The 16,322-nt window shown below is 43.4% G+C and overlaps 1 protein-coding gene across 1 annotated transcript in view; it reads left to right on the top strand.

Moving 5' to 3' along the window:
• LYRM4 (LYR motif containing 4) overlaps nt 1-16,322 on the top strand; it is a 78,785-nt gene that overhangs the window by 2,207 nt on the left and 60,256 nt on the right. Inside the window, exons 2-3 of the mRNA XM_072152522.1 lie at nt 3,901-4,045; nt 12,795-12,915. Of these exons, the coding sequence (XP_072008623.1) occupies nt 3,960-4,045; nt 12,795-12,915 (207 nt within the window). The 5' untranslated portion in view covers nt 3,901-3,959. The remainder of the gene's footprint in view (nt 1-3,900; nt 4,046-12,794; nt 12,916-16,322) is intronic.

Below are 16,322 nucleotides of genomic sequence, written 5' to 3'. Positions count from 1 at the left end.
CCCCTAATTTTTCCACCAAAAACTGGGAAAACCTATTGATTTGAGTACAAGCCGAGGGTGGGAAATGCATTGGTCACAGTCTCCCTGTAGCGTACAGCCAGCCAGCCCCCTGTAGCGTACAGCCAGCCAGCCCCCTGTAGCGTACAGCCAGCCAGCCCCCTGTAGCGTACAGCCAGCCAGCCCCCTGTAGCGTACAGCCAGCCAGCCCCCTGTAACGTACAGCCAGCCAGCCCCCTGTAACGTACAGCCAGCCAGCCCCCTGTAGCGTACAGCCGGCCGTCCATCCCTCCCCAAGTAGCGTACAGCCGGCCGTCCATCCCTCCCCGAGTAGCGTACAGCCGGCCAGCCTGCCTCCTGTAGCATACAGCCGGCCATCCCTCCCCAGGTAGCGTACAGCCGGCCGGCCATCCCTCCCCAGGTAGCGTACAGCCGGCCGGCCAGCCCTCCCCAAGTAGCGTACAGCCGGCCGGCCAGCCCTCCCCAAGTAGCGTACAGCCGGCCGGCCGGCCCTCCCCAGGTAGCGTACAGCCGGCCGGCCATCCCTCCCCAGGTAGCGTACAGCCGGCCGGCCAGCCATCCCCAGGTAGCGTACAGCCGGCCGGCCGGCCCTCCCCAGGTAGCGTACAGCCGGCCGGCCATCCCTCCCCAGGTAGCGTACAGCCGGCCGGCCATCCCTCCCCAGGTAGCGTACAGCCGGCCGGCCAGCCCTCCCCAAGTAGCGTACAGCCGGCCGGCCATCCCTCCCCAGGTAGCGTACAGCCGGCCGGCCAGCCCTCCCCAAGTAGCGTACAGCCGGCCGGCCGGCCCTCCCCAGGTAGCGTACAGCCGGCCGGCCATCCCTCCCCAGGTAGCGTACAGCCGGCCGGCCAGCCATCCCCATGTAGCGTACAGCCGGCCGGCCGGCCCTCCCCAGGTAGCGTACAGCCGGCCGGCCATCCCTCCCCAGGTAGCGTACAGCCGGCCGGCCATCCCTCCCCAGGTAGCGTACAGCCGGCCGGCCAGCCATCCCCATGTAGCGTACAGCCGGCCGGCCGGCCAGTCATCCCCATGTAGCGTACGGCCGGCCTGCCATCCCTCCCCAAGTAGCGTACGGCCGGCCTGCCATCCCTCCCCAAGTAGCGTACGGCCGGCCGGCCATCCCTCCCCAAGTAGCGTACGGCCGGCCGGCCATCCGGCCATCCCTCCCCAAGTAGCGTACGGCCGGCCGGCCATCCCTCCCCAAGTAGCGTACGGCCGGCCGGCCATCCCTCCCCATGTAGCGTACAGCCGGCCAGCCAGCCCCCTTTAGCGTACAGCCGGCCAGCCAGCCCCCTTTAGCGTACAGCCGGCCGGCCATCCCTCCCCAAGTAGCGTACAGCCGGCCATCCAGCCCCCTGTAGCGTACAGCCGGCCATCCATCCCTCCCCGAGTAGCGTACAGCCGGCCGTCCATCCCTCCCCGAGTAGCGTACAGCCGGCCAGCCAGCCCCCTGTAGCGTACAGCCGGCCGGCCATCCCTCCCCATGTAGCGTACAGTCGGCCGGCCAGCCATCCCCATGTAGCGTATCGCCGGCCAGCCATCCCCATGTAGCGTACAGCCGGCCATCCAGCCATCCCCATGTAGCGTACAGCCGGCCGGCCAGCCATCCCCATGTAGCGTACAGCCGGCCGGCCAGCCATCCCCATGTAGCGTACAGCCGGCCGGCCAGCCATCCCCATGTAGCGTACAGCCGGCCGGCCAGCCATCCCCATGTAGCGTACAGCCGGCCGGCCAGCCATCCCCAAGTAGCGTACAGCCGGCCGGCCAGCCATCCCCAAGTCGTCACGGCTCCTGGCGGCTCCTCTTTGGTCTTCCTTCTGCTGTATTAACCGGCAGAGACATGTCCACGTGATCTATCGGCCGGCGCACACTATGACGTCTTCAGTGGCATCATAGTGTGCGGCAGTCGGCAGATCACATGGAAGCATCAGGGAATCGGAGGGTGAGTATGTAAGTTTTTTTTTTTTTTTTTAATTGACTCGTGTATAAGCCGAGGTGAGGTTTTTCAGCACATTTTTTGTGCTGAAAAACTCGGCTTATACACAAGTATATACAGTACATACAAATTCAACTTAAAAACAAACAAAGGGTCACAGGGCGGCAGGGTCACACGCCTTGTGCCCTGTTTCACACGCTGACTACAGGGGAGAGCAAAGGAGATCATATTTTATATGACAAAATAAAGCGATTCAATAGCCCAAATATAAATGTATAGATAATTGTATTAGAAATGCCTACTAAAAAGCTGCATTTATTTGCTAATCTATATACAGAAAACAACAAGGTGTTTTAGGTTGGCAAGTTGAGGGTGAAACGGGCAATAAAAGGGTTTGCCATCGAAAGAAAATTTTCAAATTTCAATCCCCTAGTGATGTTTACACAGTACAGATCATTATTAAACGCTTACTTTATAATTTTACTCAGTTTAATTCTTGTTTTAGCTCCTTTAACTTCCAAGACCGGGCAGTGTAAAATTCTAGAGTGCGAGCATGGACTCTCTAAGCGATCACATTATGATCCCTCTAGAGCGTTGAGAGGATGTGTGCTGAGAATGTACTTAGACATTAGTATTTGACAGATAGAAAGACAGATGAGACAGATCAGAGATGAGAGCTGATGAGATCCATGAGATTCATATTACACACAACCTTCTCAGCGCTGCTATCTCACCTATAACATACGCCGTTAGCTCTGCTGTGCCTCCCTCCCCTGCAGGAAATCTCTGTGTGTGAGCTAGTCATAAGTTGTTTGGGAACCAGCTGGTACGAAGAGCCAGTTCTTTCCCATGAACAAAGGGAGTCGGCTCCCTTCAGTGAGCCGATAGCTCACTTAAAGGGCACCTACCACCACAAATCTACCTATAAAGGTAGATCGGGTGGTAGGTGGATCAATAGGACGTGAGGATAGCCCTTTTAAGTGCTAATCCTCACGTCCCCGCAATGATTTGAAAACTTTTATTGCCCCAATATTAAAATTTTCTTATGCGGCTACTGGGGCGTGGAGTAGCCGCATCTGAGGTTACACGAGGCGGCTACTCCACGCCCCGGTAGCCTCTTTTCTCCTCCTACCAAAAATCTTCGGCGCGCAGCTACGAGGAGCTGCGCGCCCTCGTCCGGCACATCTGCTGTCTGCGCATGCGCAGAACAGCAGGCCCGCGCCTGCGCGGTCACTGCTACGGAGTCGGAGCTTCACAGGCGCGGGCCTGCTGTTCTGCGCATGCGCAGACAGCAGATGTGCCGGACGAGGGCGCGCAGCTCCTCGTAGCTGCGCGCCGAAGATTTTTGGTAGGAGGAGAAAAGAGGCTACCGGGGCGTGGAGTAGCCGCCTCATGTAACCTCAGATGCGGCTACTCCACGCCCCAGTAGCCGCATAAGAAAATTTTAATATTGGGGCAATAAAAGTTTTCAAATCATTGCAGGGACGTGAGGATTAGCCCTTAAAAGGGCTATCCTCACGTCCTATTGATCCACCTACCACCCGATCTACCTTTATAGGTAGTTTCGTGGTGGTAGGTTCCCTTTAACCTCGGCCCTATTCGACTCGCCATGCCCCTTTTGACCTGATACAATCGGGTTAAAAGTGGAGTGGTGTGGGGTGACTGACTAGCCTGAGGCCTTTCTATTACATGTTTAATAGGGAGCCGTTTAGGAGTCAGAAGAGCTGGCTCTTCTTAGTGAGCGTCAGGCAGAAGAAGAATCCTCCCCAAACCTAGACTTCTTATTTAGGGTCGGATCTTTCAGTATTCGTTACTTTCTAGCCATATGGTAATTGAAATTTAATGAAATTTATAGACTTATTTTGTTTGAATATTGAGGCATATAAACTGAATTATATTTATTTTATTTTTGATGACCCATTTTTTCCAATTTTTTTTTTTTATAGAAATTCTATGTGATCTCATGTCAGGATTTCTGTGACAAAGATAACTCTTATCAAAAGCAATGGCCTCCTCAAGTCGAGCACACGTATTGAATTTGTACAAAGTCATGTTAAGAGAGAGTGAGAAATTCAATTCCTACAACTACAGGTAAATAAGGTTGCTGATTTGTGTAAAGACCCTGCAACTGTTATATTAAAGGATACCTTTTATCAAGTCTCTGCAGCTAATTCTGCCACCACTACCTGTTGGAGCAGCTCACAAGGATTCCATCCCAGCCTTTATCTAGTCAATTCATACATTAATCATTATAAAATCAGCTTTTCTTTATTATGTAAATGAGGCTGGTCACATGGTCAGAGGCAGTGATGTCACCCCTGTTACCCCTCCCCTCTCTTCCCCCTGCTCAGGTCTGTGTGTAATGTATAGTAAAGTATTGCTGGTGTCTGTGCTTTATCTGCTGACATGCTCACCCTCCTAATACACATGTGTTAGACACAGACATCAGCTACACAAGTATCTGACATGTTCTGCTATAACATGCCTGCCTGGAGCTGTTGTATTTCCCCTGTACACACACAGCACCAGGGAGCACATGGAGGAGCCATTACACCATTACAGTCATGGCCAAAAGTTTTGAGAATGACACAAATATTATATTTTCACATGATCTGTTGCCCTCTGGTTTTTATGTGTGTTTGTAAGATGTTTTTTTTATCACATACAGAAATACTAGTGCAATCATATTATCAGTAGCAAAAGCTTTTATTGACAGCTAGAATGAGTTAATGCAGCAAGTAAATATTTGCAGTGTTGACCCTTCTTCTTCAGGACCTTTGCTATTCTCCCTGGTATGTTCTCAATCAACTCCTGTACCAAAAAAAAAAACATTTTTGTACAGGTTTGAAATTTTTTTAAATATATAAAAACATTATGAAACCTATACAAATTTTTTATCCCCGTAATCGTACCGACCCAAAAAATAAAGTAGACATGTCATTTGGGGTGTACAGTGAAATCCGTAAAATCCAAGCCCACATGAATACGGCACAAATGCGTTTTTTAACCAATTTCACTGCATTTGGAATTTTTTTTCCCGCTTTCCAGTACACGCCATGGAATATTAAATATCACCATTTTGAAGTGTAATTTGTTACGCAGAAAATAAGCCATCACACAGCTCTGTAAATGGAAAAATAAAAAAGTTCTAGATTCTTGAAGGTGGGGAGTGAAAAATAGAAATGTGAAACGACAAAGGGCTGCGATGTTTAGGGGTTAATAGATTTTTAAAAATATTAATCTTTTGTACATAAAAAATATTTGCCATTTTGCCGAATTCTGAGGCCAATAACTTTTTGACACTTTACAGCTGATCTCTAATACCATGACATCTGCTGGATATTAGAGATCATTACACATGGCAATCCTACAAGTCTCAACCTTCTTCCACCCCTATTCACTGCAGGAAAATTCCATTAGCGCCAAATTTCTTCTGTATTTTGCCCAACTTGTCCTCGGACCCTCCCGGTGTCCCGTGCCTTGATCCTCTTTGTTTCAGACAGCATCCGGCTGGCTGAGCGCGCCCACCCATCCCCATATCCCAGCTCCTGATAAATCACTGGGACGGGGGGGAGGCCGGGCCAGACGGAAGGTGACTGAGCACAGCTTCTGTGCCCATGTGAACAAACAGGGTTACGCCATAGAGAGGCCAAGGAGTGGGACAGCCGGAACGACCGAGGATGCAAGTACATGTTTATTTTTCTATGCATGACCTCATGTAAGTACCGCGTGGGCCCAGGAGCTGACTCTCTACTACCAAATTACTGGATATAGGTGACACTTGTGACCTGACAACTGCAATTATTATGTAATGCGTGCTGCATAATACTAAACCATATAAAAGTCACCTTGTGGCCCAATCCTTATAGCGAATCTGCCACTATGAAAATACAGTATAGGCAGCATAGAGCAAGAGGGGATAGGAGCAATATAACAGAGCAGGAGCTAGCTAAGGAGATTGTAGATATATGTCCTATCTGCAGGCAGCATGCTATAGGAGGAGATGAGTAGATTGTACATTGTATCTGTAGGCGGCGTATTATAGAACAGAATCAAGGGAGGCTTCTGGACATTTTTATTAGTGAGCGTAGGCTGCTGCCTACTGATGCCTCAATAAATGCAATTTTATTGGTATTTTTTTATTTTTGAAGTTTAGTAGGTTTATACTCAAGTCTGTATGGTATTAATAAAATAAATTTACATTTGTGGCTGTAACATTTAAAAACTAGGAAGAGTTCAAGGGGTATGAATAACCCATGTATATATTTTGAAGGCACAGTGATTTTCTGGTGGGCCATAAAGAAGATAAGCAGGATTCTAAACTGCTGTTTGAACTGAAGTATTATATCACAGAGATGGATATTTTATAGATGCATATACTTTGGCTGCTCAGTCGTTTGATTAGAGGAGGTTATGTCTTTGGATGCGCCAATAACAACCATGATTATATTCTATACTCATTCCAGATAAAATAATCTTTATCGCATCACCAGTCCCTTTTATACTGAAAGCTAAGCATTTTAGCTTTTCTCTGGAACAATAAAACTCGTCGTAAGGTACCAGCTGTTTAATGATTGCACTTCCATATTTAATAAATTCTATTAACAATACACACCCATGTCACATTCGAGGTGAACGGGCCCTAATTAAAAGCACACACCATCTGCTAGTGCATGGCAGCAGGGTGGCACACCACAGCCAGCATGCTCCCTGGGACCCGATATGTATTATGTATGAGCTGTGTCTGGAAAATGTCAATGATCCCATAGAAGGCATCCTGGAAGCTGCTTAGCTCCATCTAATGGGCACATCTGTCATTAATCCCCCTTTGAAAATAAAATAGAAAAAAATATTTTCTTTCATGCAATAACAGCACATGGGATTAAAATCATTATCCAAAGTAAACTCCTTGGAAAACGTTGTGTTTTTTCACTATTTTTGTATGGTTTACTGGAACATTTTTCAGCATTTCATCTCATATCAGATTCAGGTTCATTATGTTTCTGTAGCATCAAAAGGAATACCTTTAAATGTGCTGGTGGCATATCAAATTTGCATAGTTTATCTCTATGCAGTTTTCTGTGTTGTTACATCATAAATTTTACAATAATTATAAATATTTTTACATTTTAGCTACCAAAATATTTTTAGCTCTTAATTTTTTTTAACGTTTTGGAGCCAAATGAACATATATTTATGTTTTATATTTATATATCTGGTAGTTTTTTTTATAGCATTATGTAAAACAGGAGGAGCTGAGCAGATTGATAGAAGAACTTGAGTGGGAAAATATTCCTTATAAGTAGTCATTTATTCAAGTTCTGTTCTTACTTTGATTAAAAGTAGTCATCTTCTCATGCGGTGTTCCTATGAGTGATTGATAGCAATGTATATATCCAAAGTAAACCATGGAGGGCTGCATATATATATATATATATATATATATATATATATATATATATATATATATACACATACAGTGGCAGACTATGAGATGAGACTCTGAGACTATGGCGCTGCAGTATATGCTAGCTTTATCAGAGGGTTCCAAGGTCAGTGCAACTTTTATGCTACTTTATGCACTTTTTTTACGTGCCAATGCTTGAAAAGAGAACACTTTGACTTAGATAAATAAATTAGCCCTGACGTTTTTTGGTGTACAAATGTCTCACAATTGCTAATAGCCAAGAATTTTGACATTTGGTAGTTTAGCCAGACAGGCTGAACTACCCAGTTTGATGGCAGATAGCCCTTAATTCACTCATCACAAAGGAAAAGGTATTGGAGAAAGTTATCAAGCTCTCTTAACTAATAGAAGGTACAAAGTACGACCAGACCACACTAGATTTATCATTCAGTATTAGACGCCATAACAAATCTGGCAGAAGACTGGCTAGTCTGTCTGTTCTGTTTTGCAACAGATTTTTTTAAATCCCCCCATTATGTGTAGATAAATCCTTTTCTGCTACATTCACGTCCTATTTTTCTGCATTCTGCAGATTCATGTCTATAGACAAGACTGATGTATAGTGTAGTTTGAGCATCCTTTCTGTCCTTTACGTCTGTAACCTGTGGGATGTAACCTTGTAAAAAAATTGGATTTCTTTCGCGGTTACCTCTTAAAGGAAATTTACCAAGCACGATAAGCCAGGGACTGTTAGAAACCCTGGACTTCCGCGGATGATGGCATAAGCCGACACCTGGGAACAGAATCTTAAGTGGTACCCGGTTTTCACCAGAGCCCGCCGCAAAGCGGGTTGGACTTGCTGCGGCGCGGTACCGCCAGGTCGCTCCACAGGTGCGTCTTTGTCCACGGTGGCAGCCAAGTCATAGTGTAGAATTGTCAGGCAAAGCTTTCTCTTGGGCATAGAAGCACAAAGATCCGGCAGGGGACACAGGAAGGGGCAGGAATTTATCTTGGCAGGCAGACAGCCAGCTCAATTATTGTCGTGCTGGCCCTTTAAATCTTACAGAGTCGACCTGCACGTTGGCTCACCTCTCCTGGCTCAAGCAGCGCTCACTTCGCTCCCCGCGGTCCGACGCACGTTTCCTGTTCCTAGAGCGCGTGGGAGTGAGGAGACCCATGGCCCCCCTTCTAAAATCAATTTTTAATTATGCAATGAGACAGGAGGGCTCTGGGGGAAATACCATAGCCCTTCAAGCTGTAGCTTACACTGTGCAAGGAGCACTTCCTTCCCACATATCATCTAATATATAAAGATGAGTGTGTGAGTATGTGTGTATGTATGTCCGTTAAAGGAATCTGCACTGTTGCGTTTACAATCACCAAATTTTGCACAGCTGCTCTCTGTGACTCGGGGAACATCATAGACTAGGATTTGAGCTGAAACTTTTCACCCAGCCCTTTCTGAAATACAGTTATTAACCACCATATACAGGAGGGATTGTCTGCTGCTGCTGCGGCAGTTAGAGGCTGAGCCATGATTGGTTGCCATGATTGGACACATACTCATTGCCCTAAAGTAACCAATCAAAGCTCAGATTAATGACCTAAGACAGCTCATGTGAGGTAAGATGGATAGGGATACAGACCTAGGGGGAGATTCATCAGAAATGTCTGAGGCAAAACTGTTCCAGTTGTCCATGGAAACCAATCAGAGATCAGGAGTAATTTTATAAATGGCTGTGCAAAAATGAAACTTGATCTTTGATTGAATGCCATGGCCAATCTCCCAAGACAAAGTGACAGTCAGAGACGATCAGAGGTGGTCACTGAAAGAGACAGTCAGAGACACATAAAATATTTTTTGTTAACCCATTCTATTTTTTTTTATAGCTAAGAGAGAGTTATTTCCTATCCCGGGATCTACAGCTAGTATGTTATATCTTTTATTTTGCTATATCTATATATATAGCTATATCTTTCATCCCTTCTGGGAATGTGCTCCATCACAGTTGTGATAGGGTTATGTTAGGGATCATCTATTGCAAGTTTTCATATTTCGTTTACTATTCATGCTGAGAGAGCAATCTGTAATATATTGTCTGAAACGGATAAACCTGCCAGCCAATGCCGCTTCGAAGAGTAACTTTTGGGCCAAACTGCTTCCAGTTCCATTTATTGTAGTCCAGTCCATGATTGATTACTTTTGGAAAATGGACTGGATTTGTAGAGTGCTCCAGAAAGACGTACAGACTTTCTTTATGTCCTAGCAGGACTTTCTTTAGAATCCTTGGCTTCTCATTAAGCTTTATGATTGTTTCAGATATACGGCATGGTATTCTATGGAATTGTTACATTGTTAAACTGCAGTCTCTTTCTTGAGATTTATTTTTGATGAGCACCTGTTTGGGGAGTGTGGGGGGGGGGGGGCAAGAATTCTCTTTCGGTTACGTTAAACTCCCCCCTCCCACCCATGTGCCGTCTTCAGTTGGCGCCGATCGTTGCTATGGCAGCCCTGGGGTCACCAGAGCTGCCTGCAGGCAGTGCCTGAAAGATGGTGTCTCTGATATCATCATGATGATTGCTTGTTCATGTCCCATGGTGAAAAAATGTAAAAAAAAAAATTTTCAATAAAAAATAAAGCAATAAATCAATAAAAATGCCCATAATCCCGATAACATATAAAGAGACATATATAATGCATAAAAGTCTAAATGATAACACAAACCCCACATATATAGTATCACCGCGTCCATAACAACCCGTAGAATAACAAGTAACGGCCACATGTGTGGGGGAAGGGGGAAGGGGGGGGGGGTCTCTGTACTCGGGAGAAATTGCAGAACAAATTTTAAGGTGGGTTTTCTCTTTTTATCTTTTGGAAATGTGTAAATTTTAGGGCTAAATAAAGTATACCCGGCACAATTTGACCATTCTAAATTTCACTGCCATTTTGATTCAATTACTATGAAGATCTCAAGGGGTTAACAATCTTCCTAAAATCTGTTTCTGATAGTTTGAGTGTTGCAGATTTGAAAATGGGTTGATTATATAGGGGGTTTTTTTTATGTTAAATATGTAAAATTTCATTCAAAACTGTATTTATCCCCAAAATAGTCAATTCTGAAATTACGGAAAAGCGATATTCGATTTGTAAGCTGTGTGACATCAAAATAAATTATCCAGATATTTCAAAAATTATTAAAATGTAAAGTAGACATGTGGTGGTACATCTATCTGCCTGAAAACGCAATGATTTCGAATTTCGAAAATGGCAAATTTTTCAAATAAATTCTTCATTTTTTTTCATTTTATTTGATACTAAATGCAAAACTTATCAGTCAAAATTTACCACTAAAATGAAGTACACTATGTGGGGAAAAAAACAATCTCAGAATTGTTTTGACAAGTAACCGTGTTCAAAAGTTATAACCATATAAAGCGACGCATGTCAAATTACAAAAAATGGGGCTGAGCCTTAAGATATAAACTGGCTACGTCCTTAAGGGGTTAAAAGAAAATAAAAATAAAAAACAGAATCGTAAAGATAGGCAATATATATCAGTTTTGACCTGACACACCACCAATCATGTGGTAGCAGGAGCCATAATACTCATAATGCATTGGGATCCAGGGTTTTGTCTCCTTTTATAAACATCTTACTTGCTTTCACTGCTTGACAACTTTGGCTATTATCTTGATTACCTACCTGCAATAATTTCTTGGATACCCTCCCCAGTTTAGCCTGTCTCTGCACTAGCTGTGTCTCCTGGCTGTGCAGATTTCTTTTAAGAATGCTCCCTGCTCACACAGGAGGAAGGAGGGGGGGGGTCATGTGACTATGTGTAGCTGAGAGGAGTAGCAGAGCTCAGTGTTTTCAGCGATGTTTGTGCAGCATAGTGTGGTACAAGATCTCCCCTGTTTCCTGTTAGTCCATCCCAGTCTATTATTCAACAGAGCATTCTCTGTTTCTGCACCTCAGGCTGTGTCATCTCTCTCGCTCTTGTGCAGCCCTTCCCTCATTCTGCTATCCAGACACTTTCTGATTAGCAAGGAGCTTTTAACCCTCAGTGCTTACACAGCACAGACTATACACCTTGTGTAAATGTTTCACTGCTGATTTCTATGGCTTATTACATGCTGTGTGTTCTTCTTTATGATGAACCTGCAAGGCTAGTCTCTATATACATCCTACATGTATACTATGCAGTGTTCAGTGGATTTACATGTAGGAATCTCTCTGGATTTGCTGCTCAATAACTGAATGAGAGAACACGGGGTATCATGGGAAGTCAGGGCAAACTAAATTTGACCGCATTTATAAAAACAGTATGTTTCGAAGTTTTTTTCTATTAATTATTTTTTATCCATATAATTTTTTTCATCATGATTACATTACCATCAGCATTAAAGGGGTTGTCTGAAGGTTGAAAAGTATAAAATAAACAGCACCTCCCTGACCATTATTTGTGTCAGTACTGAGACAATTCGGCTGTGTAGAAATGAATGCATAGTCAGTGGAGCTGTTTTTGAAAGAAAGAAGACATTTTGTCAACCTTTGGACACCCCCCCCCCCAATATTTCTATTGTAGAACTTTAAAAAAATTCACATAAATTTTCTTTTATGTTATTGGACCAGTTATTACAACATACTGTACAAGTACAATCATAAAATATTTATAAATTACCATTAATTCCATGGTGCTGTATAAACAACAACAAGGGGTTCACATACATTACGTGAAGACATACAAATACAAAACTTGGCAGGAGACGAGCAGTTAAATTGTTTTTCTCTATCCTCTGGATAGAGTATAACAGTCCGGTTGGAATTAGAATGCTGTAACTAAGCACTGTGCTCAGCTATGTCATACAGACATTAAATGGCGCATCATATTGCATGCTTGACTTGCTGCTACTTCACTTGTTAGGGTAAAAGGCCTTCATTCTCGTGACCAGTGGTTTGACCCCCACAGGACATTTTGCTGTTAAAGGTGTCTTCCTACGAATCAAAGTTAGGCCCTATCCACGGGTTAGGGCCTACCTTACTGATCGGTGGGGATCTCAGTTATGAGACCCCACAGATCACAAAAATGAGGGGTCTGATGGGGTCCCACTTACCTCAGTTGGACCCCTCGTCGCTCCGGGAGAGTAATGGAGCAGAAGGCCGCACATGACCGTTCTGCTCCATACATCTCAATAGAGCTGACGGAAATTGCCTGTGCTGTCAGTTTCATAGAGGTGAATTGAGCAGTACAGTTGATTCGTGGCTAAACCCCTTTAACTATCCTGTATATAGGGAACAACAATTCAACGTAGAAAATATACAAATAACAGAAAGCAGAATGGTAGTGCTATTCATGTGGAAATAAATGTTTATTAAATAGTACTTTGTATTTTCTATGCATAGCACTCACTTTTCTCTTCTATTTCTAGAACGTATGCTATCAGAAGAGTAAGAGATTCCTTCAGAGAGAAGAAGAATATTGATGAATTCCATGAAATACAATCTCTTATATACCGGGCTAAAGAAAACCTTGCTATCATTCAGCGTCAGGTAAGAACAATGCAAATTGACATTTTGTTTCCAGTTTCTCTCTCTAACAAGGTACAAAAGAACATGAAAAATAGCGGTGACATTAGGCTTGGGAAAGTGTAAATGTAATCCTGGTGCATTAGACAAAAAACACTCAAACTTCCTTAGCCCAAAATATAACCTGAGTGAAGTTGCCCCCCCCCCCCCCACCTTGTTCAAATCAAACAAAATATAACCTGAGTGAAGTTGCCCCCTCCCCCACACCTTGTTCAAATCAAACAAAATTGGTGTCAAACGTTTGTGCTACACATGCAAAGAAATGTAGGTCCTACACAGCTATATATCAACAATGGGTATATGGACACTAGTCAAGCATATTAATTCACAAGAAAAAGATGTGCCATAACAACCCAATGATAATTATCAAAAATGCTTTATTCATACAAAAACAATCTTGAGGATGTCTGCTTACCAGTAAACACAGCATATAAAACAAAGATAAAGTATCCCTAATCTGCATAATTCAATACAAGAAGAAGATGAATGCAATAGTGCTTAAATCAATAAAGTAAGTGCAAATCAGTCCAATATATACTTAACACAGCCAAGACATGGTAACCCCAATATCCATCCAGTATAAGGAACCTAGAGCTGGCATGGCTGTGGGAAGGGGAGCAAGGCACCCAGGCAACCAGGGAACGCACGTTTAAATGTTTTTATATTTCATGTCTGGTCTTTGTTGTTTTTGTATGAATAAAGCATTTTTGATAATTATTTTTGGGTTGTTATGGCACATCTTTTTCTTGTGAATTAATAAACGTTTGTGCTGGTTTGTGCAGCAGAAATTTTCGTTTGTGCTGTTATCATTTTTAATATATTCATATACATATATTCCAAAGTACAATGTGTTTGCTAGCTCCCCCTGGTGATCAAACCAGGGAAGTGTCACTAGGTTTGTTTTTTACCAGTTCATCCTAAACACCTTTAACACCTGAATATACCTTAAAAATGATAGCGGCACAAACTAAAATTTTTGCTGCACAAACGTAGCACTAACGTTTGACACCAGGTTTGTTTGATTCAGTTAATGTGGGGGAGCTGGTTGAACTTTTGAACTTTAATTTTTTTGTTTATATATTCAAAACAAAAGCAGCACAAACCAGCACAAACATAACAGAATTGTTCGGTCCCAGTTTTGTTTGATTTGGGCAATGTGGGGGGGCTGGTTGACCTCTCATGACCTCTGGAAACTTACATTAAAATCTTAAAAACGATAGCGGCATAAACGAAAATTTCTGCTGCACAAACATAGCACAAACGTTTGACACCAATTTTGTTTAATTTGAACGAGGTGGGGGGGCCAACTTCACTCAGGTCAAAATATAAGGTGCAGACAGTTTAATGTGGTATTCCCACAAAGATTCTTAAATATACTCAGGATAACAAAATAACACATTCTTTAATTCAATGTTATTAACAAAAATACAGCATTTCAATTCCAATCTGTCTCTATCAGTCCTGGTGGCTACAATTTCAGTTGCCCTGGGATCAGACTGTAAATCTATTGATTATGGACAGGCATGGTAGATTCTTCTAATGAATAGCTTCCCCCCCTCTGCCTCCTAGCCCCTTCCCCTCCGTTACAAGACAAGTTCACACACAAACACTTCCTGCCAGCAAGCAGCATTGTGCACAGACTTGCTCTACAAGCTACAGATAAGGCTACGTTCACACCGCCATAAGGGGGACATATATACGTGTGTGTGCGTATAGCCTGAGATAAGGTCTGAGGCACTCTGTGTGTGTTGTAGCTCAGATGTAGTAGAGCTGCTGGTGTTTATTATAGCTCAGATGTAGCAAAGCAGAAGTGTGTTATTGTGTTTTATATGCATCTCATGGATTTCATCATCTCTGATCTGTTTCATCTGTCTTTTTCTATTTGTAAGTTATTAGAGGACTGTTCAGAAGCTAAATAAAAGTGTAGATAAACCTGTACCCTAATAATCTAGGTACATTGTCAGCACACAGCATCTCACAACACTAGATGCATCGTAATGTGTCTGCTTAGTGAGTCGCCCCCTCCCCCCCATATTCTGGAATTTTACACTGACCATTACTGAGTGATATGAGATAACAACAATAAAACTAAGAAAAATTATAAAGTAAGGTAAAAGTAAGTAAAATTGGTCTTTATTTTGTAAACATCACTAGGGGATTCAAAGTTTTTCTTTCATGAGCAAACACCTTTAACCCCTTAGCGCTCTGCGCCGTAGCTGTACTGCGCTGAGTCCCGCGAATAGCGCTCAGCGCAGTACAGCTACTGCGCAGAGACGATGCCGGTTCAGCGCTGTATAGCAGCCGAACCGGCATCGTTAGCCGCGGGATTTCAACGGTAATCTACCGTTGACATCCCCGGCTAACACCCACGGTCGGAGTGGGCTCCGATCGCGGGTGTTTAACCCGTTAAATGCCGCGGTCAACGCAACCGCGGCATTTAACCTGCCTTCTGGGGGTCTTTACCCCACGATCGGCCCCCCCGCACCGTTTTCGGGGGGGCCGATCGCTGTTTTGGCACCTCTGGGGTCCGATCGGGACCCCAGAGAAGCCTGGAGGGTTTACCTTTAAGATGGCGTCTGTGACGTCATCTTAAAGGCAAAGTGTCAGCCTATGCATCTGCATAGGCTGGCACTGATAATACCCTGCAATACATTAGTATTGCAGAGTATTATCAAGAACAAGCAATCAGATGATTGCTTGTTCATATCCCATGGTGAATCATGTAAAAAAATGTAAAAAAAAATGTTTTTCAATAAAAAATTACTTTATAAATCACTAAAAATGCCCCTAAGCCCCAAAACATATAAAGAGACATATAACACTCAAAAAAGTCTAAATCATAACACAAACCCCACATATATAGTATCACCGCGTCCGTAACAATCCATAGAATAAAACTAAATAACTATTGAACCCATATGATGAACGCCGTAAAAAAAAAACGTTAAAAAACCGCCAAAAATTATGATTTTTACCTATTATATCCCACTAAAAATGCAATAAAAAGTGATCAACAAAACATATGTACTCCAGAATGATATTGTTGCAAAGAACAACATGTCCCGCAAAAAACAAGCCATCAACCAGCTCTGTAGCCAAAAACGTAACAATGTTATGCCACTTGGAAGATGGCGATGCAAAAATGATAGATTTTTCCCCACATTAGGGTTTTATTTGGCAAATTTAGTAAAACATAAGAAAAAATATTCATGTCTGGTATCCCCGTAATCGTATCGACCCATAGAATAAAGATAACAGGATTATTAGGCTATACGGTGAACACAAAAAAAAAAAAAAAGTAAAAAATCCAGTACAGAATTGATGCTTTTCTACTCATGACCTCAAAAAAAGTTCCAAAATTTTCAACAATA

Source organism: Engystomops pustulosus, chromosome 5 (assembly GCF_040894005.1).
Source record: "Engystomops pustulosus chromosome 5, aEngPut4.maternal, whole genome shotgun sequence".
Taxonomy (NCBI): Eukaryota; Metazoa; Chordata; class Amphibia; order Anura; family Leptodactylidae; genus Engystomops; species Engystomops pustulosus.
The sequence above is the reverse complement of the archived record's forward strand: the minus strand, read 5'-3'. Positions and strand labels throughout refer to the sequence as shown.